This window comes from Athalia rosae, chromosome 1 (genome assembly GCF_917208135.1).
Source record: "Athalia rosae chromosome 1, iyAthRosa1.1, whole genome shotgun sequence".
In the NCBI taxonomy this organism is placed as follows: Eukaryota; Metazoa; Arthropoda; class Insecta; order Hymenoptera; family Athaliidae; genus Athalia; species Athalia rosae.
Genome location: NC_064026.1, coordinates 2,845,089 through 2,856,109, shown reverse-complemented (window position 1 = coordinate 2,856,109; position 11,021 = coordinate 2,845,089). Strand labels below are relative to the sequence as shown.

Here is an 11,021-nt window from a genome sequence, read left to right as displayed (position 1 = left end):
TAAGACGACGATATCACTAATCTTCATGTTTATTATTACTGTGTAAATATGTAGGCACTGAACAAATAATGTTTCATAATTTGTTTACAAACATTTACACTTACTGAGTTTTTGTTCAATCAATGAATGCTCTCCGCAAGCAGCCTGATTAGCTACATATCGCAATCTAAGCTGCTTTATACCACTTTTCAAATTTCTCTCTCTTTTTTTCAAATTCATTCATTCCCAGCATTGTATGCACTTCCAATCTCTAGGCGCGACCTCAATAATATTTTATCAATATATATATTTTATTTTATTTTTTATTTTATATCATTATGTATACTTTAATTTCTATACGCTAATATATTGTTCTCTAGTCTAAAAATTACCACGATTATAATAATACATACTTCAAAAAATTAAAATAATCATATGTCAAACATATATCGTGTGTGAAATAACTAAGAGTAAACGCAAAACCCTAACTTTGGCTAATAATTGATATTTCTTAATCAAAGAGTACGATTCAAGTTTTCTTATTGTTTTCTTTTTTTATTCTTTTTTTTTTTTTTTTTTGATCACTTAACTCCGTCCTAAGTTTAATATCATGCTCTTAAATCTCGAAATATCAGACTAAATGAAGTAAAGGTCAGTATGAAACTATGAAGGCTCGGTGTTTTGCTGGGGTTGATTATTAGTGATCGGTGAAAATACATCTGGTATTTCTTGAGATATACATACATATATTATATAAATAAATATATATACATATATATATGTTTGAATTACCATGATTTAATGAACTTCTTTTCACATTATTTGAAAAATATCTTCACTGTGTCTCGTGTATAAAATCTCTGTCGAAGAACCATTGCACAGTTTTAATTATCGTCTGAATAATAACTCTGTGTAATAATATTGCCAGGAATATCAACCTGCATTAGTTATTCTCTGAACTCTACCTACATTTTCGAGTAAAGCTAGTCGTCTTCTTTTATCAAATAAATGCAAATTTAGAGGAAAGACAATTATTTATTGCCTCTGTACTTGAACTTAATATATTGGTATAAATATTTGTTCTATACACGGGACACATTTTCTAACCAGTTCTAGGTAACTATTAAACGAATTTCTGTATCTAGGCAAAGGCATGTTTTGTTAATGAATTTATTAATTTAATGATCTCGGTATGTTGATGCTGCGGTGGTCCGTTTAGAATAACTATATGATCGTTATAAATATATAATAGGTCCATACGTTTTATGCGTGTATAATGTAATGTAATGTACTGTATTGTAATGTAATGTAATGTAAATGTTTTGTGTGTATGGAAGTGAGAGTGAGAGTGAGAGCGTGTATACTAGGAATGTACATAGTGTACGTAGTTTATAATTAGGTTGTGTATAAAACGATTGATTATACATAATTATACTCATTACTCATTTATATCAAACGACACATGTAATTAATGATATCGATATTAGTCTCATGGTGTGATAGCCGTAGTAAATGGCCTCTATTGCCAATAGGCTAGTCTTGTCCTGTCTTCTCGTACAATGTCAATGTGGTCACGCGCATGCATCACAAATACAGCACGTTCTGTTACGTGATATCAATACAGAGATTTCCAAGCGAGTGGCCACATTTCAAAAAATTTATAACTAAAGTTTTGCATAATTATTATATGCGAGTTGGGATAAATAAGAGCTAAAGTGCTGATCTTTGTACTGAACTACCTTAAACCTTGGTTAAAAGTTACATTAATGAAAAGACTTAATTGTAAACAATCATTTGCATTATTTTAATACATTTTTGAAATGGGACACAGTGTTAACAACTCATTCATTTCGACTAAATAAATTGAGACTCAACAGTTGCTTCAAATCTCTATCATATTATTCTGCATTCCATATATTCAAAGAAAACATCCAAATTTCCTTCTCTTGTCAAAATTCTTATTATTTTTCCTTCTTTTTTAGGCTCTCCTACATACGCTGACTAATCATGGTCAGACAATTGATAAATTTATGTACAGTTAGCAAACTAATTGGGGTAGACACAGAGCTTCTTTGCCCTTGGTTGTGAAAAATGATAATTAAAATGTGACAGTGAGCTTTGAGAGAGTTACTTGTTCGGAATAATACTAGTGAAATTATTTATGAAACGTAATAAATAAGGAATCTTCTCGGTTTTGTAAATAGTTTATACCTTAAATAAATCACATGCAAGCGTATGTTTATAATTTTAAAAAACGTAGCCATTTACTTGCAAACCGCTGTACTGTTTATTAATATTTAATATTAATACTTCTAGTCGTATACTCTTGCTAGAGTAAAAGTGGTCTTTGTGCGCCCCGATGCACCTAATCTTCGGGGCGTGCGTAGGCAATACAGAGAGCATCAGCATGTATTTTGCTCTCTTGATATGCGATAGAACTATCCTAACAAAACTTGTCGTTACATTTTTCATTTGGTATGTCTTAGTCTTATTTTATTCAAAAAACAGAAAAAAAAAGAAGAAAAAAAAATAAAGTAAAAACATTATTTACTTAATACGAGTTTAATGAGACGTAATGAGTTTGTTGAAATTTGAATTAGTCGTTATGATGAGCAGATCTACTTTTGTATTCATTGTATGTAATGAACAGAACATTGGAAAGTGAGAATAATGGTTATAGTATAAACTTAAAAATTAATGCAATCGGTATAGAGTGTTCGTAAAGTGACTGAAACATGTGTCAACATTTTCACAATGAAATAAGCGAAAAACAAATCAATCTTTGTAATAAATATATGGATTAGTATTCTCATGATTGTTAGCTGATTTTTAAAGAAAAAAAATACTATACACTTAGCCTCCTCGCTTAACTAATATGCAATACTCTGATGGTTGTCGGATGAAAAAAAAATCTATAATCATCCCACAAATTGTACAATGTTCAATGAAGCAGCCAATTCTTTCACCGGATTTCAGCCAAGTACTTTACGCACACCCTAATCATGGATGTTAGGTATGTGAGGACACTTTTCTTCTTCTATCGTTAAAAATATTGTGTTATGGAAATACGTTTATCATATTCTTAGGTCTTATATTATTCACCTTCAGCAAGCAGGAATACTCATATCCAGTCATTATCTCGTGAGTACGTTCAACGTGTGCTTTAGATTTGATACCCGCCTTAGCGGATACTGAATTCAAAATAATTCACACGAAATAAACTAATTTGAAATGCAAGTTGGTACACATGCCAACAAAGCATCAACGACACGACCAAGATATACCCCGATATTAATTATTTGCGATAACTTATAGAAAACAATTAAAAAAAATAACATAATTGCACAATTAAATACAGGTATATCCTTATCTTAGAATAGCTTTCATGATTTTGTGACAAATAATATTAATTTTAGGTTCCACTATTGCACCGATATTTACAATGGACGTTATATTTCGTACTGTGTCAAAGAAATCTTCGATACCAATTAATGATAATCACTAAATAAAAACCACTGAAAATTTCTATAAAAAGCTCGCGTTTAATTCTAATAATTCGTCTAAAAGATCTACTTGCGGTATATTACGACTTTTGAACATAAAAAAAATCCAGATTTCGTGAACAAGGATCTTTCACAAGTTACACATGTATGTACACTTGCTTCAATCATAAGTGGTGTAGTTAGACACTACGCGATGAGACGTAGGTTGCCACCACATATCCGTGGTGGAAATTTGCGTACGACGGATGCGGGTCGAACCGCTCGCGATCACCACCTCTTCTGTGTATCGCTGTGAATTCCCTTAGGAATATTTTCTGCCAACCTAAATCTCATTGCGTAGTGTACAACTACACCATTTATGATTAAGCCAAACTTACATGGTCATCACTACACACAAGTTCAATTAATTAAACAATGAGATTTTTTTCATCAAAGTGCTATGCACTAAAAACTAAACTTATTTGTGTTTCAATGCGGTCGATTTTCCCAAAGAAATTTATATATTAACTTCACGAATGAATTGATCGATCAAGAAGGGATTATACGAAACACGTTTATGTTTCTTATTATTTAAAGCTTTCTTCGTATCAATGTTATTCAACATCTTTACTGGATTTCATAAATCTGTGGTGTGAGAGTTACCTAATCCGAATAGCACGCATACACTTTAGTAGCTGAGATTTCAGAAAAAAATATTTCATCTTTGCAGAACATCTATGTAATTACCAATATGACAAATCAAGTCATCTCAAAATTTATTATCTACCTACATTAGGACTTAATGGAACTTCGAGTTTCGATTAACGTAATAAATTCAAGACTTTTTAAAAAAGAAATAAACATGAATTATTAAATCACAATGAATCAGCTCCACATCGATAAAATATCTTTATCACTGGATGTAAGTAACCATAACCCACTGCCATCTGATCGAGGGCACAAGAGAAGAATCCCTTATTGACGAGCAAAGATAACTTAAGAGCCAAGTCAAATCAATAGTAAATATTGAAATCAGTACGCCTGCCTGGCTAATTCAGTTGAAAATTGGTTAAAAACCTGCTAAAAACATTAGAGTAAAATCTGCGTGGACAAAGCTCAGACGCGTAGCTGGCATGGGATGTTCTGGGATTCATAGGAGCCAAGTACGGCCTGAATAGTTAGGGTTTGTTGTTGTCACTGTTCAACGATAGCGAGTCTGAGAGCTTTTGTTGCGACGCTTCGCTAACTCCACCACCACTCATTAATTTAGCATTGTTGTTTTCAGAGTTTGGAACTTTCGAGTATTCCCGCTTGCGAGGCATACTTTCCGTTTTCACTATAGTAATATCGGGGTTATTCTCAAGAACTGAAGTTGCGGCCTTAGGTATCGGAGACGTAGCATCTAGGAATCCACCACCTTCTCGTTTTATGGGTGTCGACGCGTTCGGCCCTACCACCCCAACGTTGGCGTTAATTTTCTGAAGTATTTCATTCACCGCATCATTTTCTGCTTCCATGTTGCCGTCGAGTGAAGTAATGGGACCAGCTAATTCCCCAGAAAGTGAGATTCTATCCGATCCTTGGAGCGTCGATAAGTATGTGGCGAGAGTGTGAACGGTTACATTGAGGTATTCAGCAGCTCGAAAAAGTGTAATTTCCTTCCTTCGTAATTTGGCCAGGACTTCCGCGGGGCCCGGTTCTGACCAGAAATCTCTGACTCTGAAAATTACAAACGACCATACAAAACATACTATTCACTTCTAGGAGAATCTTTAATAACGGAAAAAAAAGATCAACACAACAATTGAAACCCACTGATTGTGAGCATTAATTTATTATACAACCAGTAGTAGTTTAGTAAACTCTCGTGCATAATGGCATGACGATGCGGTGATCTATAGAGATATGATCTCAACAAGAACATTTATGCCTACTCTGTATGGACTAAACTATATTTATATTCATATGTTGGCTGAACTCAGAGGTATTTACATATCCTATTATTCTACTATTTACGGTGTACACAATTATGTTGATTAGTTTTGAGATAACTTATGCCAGCGCGATCTAATTAATTACCATCACAGGCCTTGTAAATAACTGAAGTCTTGTCTGGACACAAAGATATTTGAGCCAATGGTTGCGACCAGAGATGAGGCAGAGCGATCATGCATTGATTTTAGCTTAGAACAAAAAGTACGAATGCAAGAATAGGAAGTTTTACGAACCTATAGGGGTGTTTAAGGCAACCATAGCTGTCACGGTATCTGCCATACAAAGTTCCATAAGACACACCAAGAATTTCAGCTGCAGTTTTCATTTCCAGTTCCTTACTCTTTATAGCATCCATGACACGTCGCGTGAAGGGCTCTTCCCAGAATTCTTGGCGACGTCCAGTCGTCAAGTAGTCGTTCATTTTCACTACATCTCGGAATTGTTCTGGAATTGCTGGGTTTGAAGCGTTGGAATTAGACGTGTTGATAGGTGCTGTGACAAAATAAATATATAGTCGCGTGTAAACACAAACATAAGCTTTATGTAGCAATAATACATACGTTTTTTGTCTTGGTCTAGATTTCCGTCATCTTTCGACATATAGGACAACTGCAAAAATCAACAGTTGAACATATTTTGTAGAATAAATTGCCAGAAACTATTGTTTCAAAGGTGATGAGCAAGGAAAATTGCATAGTATTGTAGCTCACCACTGGTAATGGGGTTTCATTATTCTCAGACATCACCATTTCACCGTCCCAACTCTCGTGGTCTCCCTCGCTCATCTCTTCCTGTGGGTCGAATGAAAATCAAAGTTATTCCATGTGTTCAAAGTTGATCCAATCAATGAAAATCAAAGTTACTCCAATGATTTACATTAAATGCATCTTCTGAGCCAGCATTGCCAGTTACACAGGTGACTTTTGGTGTGAAAACGTCGTGTGCAGATGGAGGATCATCGAGCGGAGGACGACCTCTACGTCTTTGTTTTGGGGGCGGAGGCTCATCGGCATCTCCTTCTCTGAGAACTGCTTCTACTCCTGGAGGAGCTGCTCCCGGACTGTGGCCACTATTGCTCAAGTCATTTTGACCCGAGTCACTACGCCAGCTGACCTCAGCCAATCCTTTGATGTGCAGATCTTCCGCTGTCTTTAGTAGGGATGACAACCTCGTCTAAAAAAATATTGATACTTATTTAAAGAGTCCATTACAATATGTATAGTGGGATGTGTACTTTTGATTAAATAAGTACTGTTATTTTCATCAAATGAATCTTTGCTATAAACGACGCTTTCATATTTATCAATTTTCTCTCAAATACGCTGGCCTCTGAATGCTAAATAATATGTACTTTCTACAAACAGCTTTCTATTGCTGGCTGAATCGGAAAAATATTATGTGGGTCACCAGAGTAACAAGAATAATGTATTTCAAAAATACATACTTTCATTTTTTTTTAGTTCAAAGAAAAAAGCGTAGATTCAACTTGTATGCTACTTTGAATTTCATTCACTCACGTCTGATTCACAGACATAGATCATTTATTAAGTTAATGAGCCTCCATTCATTTTATGATTCTACTAAGACATTTCTCATATATTTTCCAATCAATAAGAGGATTGAAAAAAAACATGGCAAACTGCAAACAACTAATCCCACTTTGATGTGATCATCACAATCTGCCGAAGAAGTGCAAAAACGAACGAAAAAGATACTTACGTGGTCGATGTTTATCTCTCCTTTGTACATGAACTCTACGAGGACTTTTATGTCAGAAAACTTAACGTCCCGCATTATGACGATTGGATCTTTCTCTTCGTACTGTGATAGGATTGTGTCGAAGTATGTGCTACAAGCTGATAATACCACCTGTGTTGAAAAATATCAAATTGTTAGAATTGCTTTTGAAAAATGATAGTAAACACCCAAAAACAATGCGAGCTATCATAATTTTTTAATGATAAATTGACAAAGTAACAATTGTGTTCTGATTATTTAAATGATGTATGATTGGATCTGCATATTTCACAGGCCATTTAGGTCTCAAACAGACTGGCAATAGGAAAATGACTCAGCGAAAACTATTAAAAAATTTAAAAAGGCTATTTAATTATAGAGAAGAACGAATAGTAAAAACGATTTGTATGAGAAAAAATTTGGAATGCGACGTTTTCGACAAAACTTATCGTTGGACTGGGAAAATGTGAACGAAACAGAACTGAAAGAGAAAAAAAGAAAATGGTTCGATAGCAATGATTATCTAAAAACTGAATAGGAATTAAAATCCTTCCAAAAAGTATAGTTAAAAACACTCTTAACCAGTACACTGAAATAAATCAAAAAACACATATTACCTAAACTGGCGTGAAATATGTAAATTTTAAGATGTAAAGCAGACAGCCGGAATCTTAATGCATTCGGTAATTATATTAATTCATTGTAATTCGCTATAAATTGCTTTTATCGTTGAACAGCACGTACTGTTTGACGAATAAAAATGTTTCAATTAACGTTTTGGAAAAAAAAAAAAAAAAACAAATTAAAAAATTAGTAATAATTATAAACTGGTGCAGAGAAAAAAAGTGAATATATCTAGCATAGCCCCACCCAAGTTCTCCAGGCAGTCAATAGCCTGAATATTTAATATCTGAAGTTGGTATTGATTTTCTCAATTTTTATGTCTCCACAAATAAGGTCATAAAGCCAAGGCACGTTACTTTTCAGAGCAGCTATATACTATTTTATTTCACCCCCAAGCCTTTATGGGAAAATACTGCGATAAAAAATAAATTATATTTTTCATTTTATATCGCGTCATTACTTCAGTTGTATACAATTTTTTTTTCCTATACCACCTTTCTTTAACAACTCCGAGCTTGGAATTAATTTACATTATTTTTTCATTATTTTCATTTATTTCGTTTATTTATTTTTTGTTTTAATCATTATATCATTGATTAAAAAAACACTACGTGGATTATAAAAATTTCTTGATGAAGTATAATACGAATTTATGAGAAACAAAAAAAAAAAGAAGAAAATTAGTTTCCTGTGCGATTGAACGAAGTATAAATAAAGCAGACTAGAAACTCTATAATAATGCTTGTGTAATTATAGGCTGTGGGAAATAACATGAAATAGAAGAAAACGGTACTTGGTTAAATTAAACGATTGAACAGTACTATCATTTGGTACAGTTGTAAAAACTTTCTAATCCGATAGCTATTATATTTGAAAAATAATTCAGTCTAATCTCGTTCCCTAGCTTCCAATTAATAAATGCATATCGACGTCTAGATACACTACACACGCCTGGTGGTTCAAATGTAAGTTGATGTACAGAGTACTTGTGTTAGACGATCTGGTTTCAATTATTATAAAAAGAATACATTCAAAGTATTCCACATCAAGGATGAAAATATTGTAATAAAGAAACTAGAGAGTGCCTCGTAGCTCAAAATTCTTAGAAACCAGTCAGCTGCGAAGGCCAGGGCAGTAAAAAAAGGCATTAAAATTTTCGAATTTCAACCAATGCAGGAGATAGACATTGAGGAGTAGGGAACAGGAACTAGAATGGTGAAGGGATGCGGAGGAGGGGGGGAAACAAACTGTAAGTGTGAGGAATGACTCAGTATAGGAGTGAAGCACGGGCACAAATTCAAATACACAGTGGCACCGGGGAAAAGTACTTACTCATACAAAAATATTGATCATACTTTTTTATAGCTCACTTCGTAGAATTAAATTTTAATTTAGTGAAACGTTGTTTCTTTGCTCGCGTTATAGGTACAATAAAATTTCATTTTTATCTTTGCTCTCTGACAACGACCAAGTAGATTTCAAATACCAAGGCCTCAAGATTTCACAAACACGAAGTGTTACTAATTTTTTTTTCGTATCACAACTCTGCGCACTGTTTCGTTCCTATCATCTGAAAATATCGTATCATCAGATATCGCCGATTCATAACTGTACCCTGCTTGTTCTCTCCGGTCTACAATATATGATAGTTATTAAACCTGCTGTTAAAAAAGTATTCAATAGTACCGCGAGCAGTTCACAATACATTTGCGAGACCCCGATCCCAGATGATTCGCGGCAGATATGTTTTTGGGGGCAAATATCGAATTAGAAAGTCTAACGCTACGGTGATTAATTTCAGTTTTTTTCCAAAATATCATAGGTAGTAATTTCTACTTTTTCACAATAATGTCCTGCATACTTGTACACCTGGATGCAGGTGTAGGTAGATGGGGAAACAGCTGTCTTTCCCTTTTCCAAACTCCGCCTCCTCCCGATACTCTCCCCTATACCGAGGTGACTGACATCCTTTGTTTATTACGTTTGGGAATAAATTTTTAACCCAGAGTGTACCCCCTTGTATTATCATTTAAATATGTCATACAGTACCAAGTAAAGCAAAAACTCTTGGTTCGCTTCTAAATTTAGGAGGAAGTATTGATTTTACAATTTGGACCCCTCCCAAAGAAAAAATAAACCAAGCCAAATGTACTTTACTTTGATAAAGTGCCTGTACATGGCTTGGTTCAATGCACAGATAGGAGATGCAATATAAAATTGTTCCAGACAGAACAGCAATGAGCAACTCCGTACATAGAATTGGATCTTTACTCGGAAGATGGGCAATCTCATTTCACTGTTACGCAATAAAGCTACTTCTGTCACATTCCAAGTAGTTTTAACGATTACACTTCTGAATCATCAATGACAATCGCTCTTTGCAAAGAGCCTGTTTCAAGATGGAAGGGTTGCCGAGACTCAAGGGTATGATCCGTACAACATATGTATATGGTACGACTATATCTTGGAACCATTTCCAAAAAGAAGTCCTCATTCGAGTTGGAGTTGCAGGGTTGAAATCTGTTCCCCGTTATCGTTTGAACTCCGACATCGGTGTCGAATATGTTTCCGAGCAAGTAAGCCACAGGTTGTCCTTACCTTGTGGGCACGTAGGGTTTTGCCCTCACAAGCAAGCGTGACATCGCAATATGCTTGCCGCTCTAGGAGCTGTGAGAACATAGTCTGTAGGTTGCTGTGATGATATTTCCATCTTAGACAGTATTGTTGAGGGAACATGTTGCCGCTGGATGCTGACGCTGACGCTGAACCGCCTCGCTGCTGCAGCATGCGCAAGCTGGGCACCACCTCTCCTCCCTCCCCGCCGTAGTTCACCGTCTCGTCGCCTTCCTCTACCCCAGTCACTTCAATTAGAGAAAAAAATGATATTACAATCGTATCTAGCAAACAATTAGCGTCGATCTACTCCGAACGCTACATACCGGTGCCTTCGTCTCCGTCCTCGTCGAGGTAGGACCAATCGCTCGTTTGATGTTCGAATTCGAACCTGTCCGAGTCCTCGAACTCGTCGATCTCTTGTATATCCTCCGCCTCGACTAGTTCTTCCAAATCTCCTTTTAGCCACAGTGAATCTCCTCCGTAATCACTGCCGTTTGATTCTGCGTTTCCTTCTTCCTTATTATCAGACTTTTGTCGAACCACCAACTTATTTTCCTGTAAGGTAAAAATAAGTTCTGCGTCAGTTAC

General features: G+C 35.2%; 1 protein-coding gene across 2 annotated transcripts in view; it reads right to left on the bottom strand.

Moving 5' to 3' along the window:
* Positions 1-13: 13 nt before the first annotated feature.
* Positions 14-11,021, bottom strand: part of LOC105682992 — a 35,085-nt gene continuing 24,077 nt past the window's right edge. The window contains exons 2-9 of one of the 2 annotated variants that reach the window (XM_012395265.4): positions 10,757-10,988; positions 10,416-10,678; positions 7,176-7,325; positions 6,333-6,629; positions 6,167-6,247; positions 6,017-6,065; positions 5,690-5,948; positions 14-5,180 (exon numbers count right to left, since the gene is read on the bottom strand). In XM_012395265.4, the coding sequence (XP_012250688.1) occupies positions 4,640-5,180; positions 5,690-5,948; positions 6,017-6,065; positions 6,167-6,247; positions 6,333-6,629; positions 7,176-7,325; positions 10,416-10,678; positions 10,757-10,988 (1,872 nt within the window). In that variant the 3' untranslated portion in view covers positions 14-4,639. The remainder of the gene's footprint in view (positions 5,181-5,689; positions 5,949-6,016; positions 6,066-6,166; positions 6,248-6,332; positions 6,630-7,175; positions 7,326-10,415; positions 10,679-10,756; positions 10,989-11,021) is intronic. The other variant, XM_012395266.4, reaches the window with a different exon arrangement.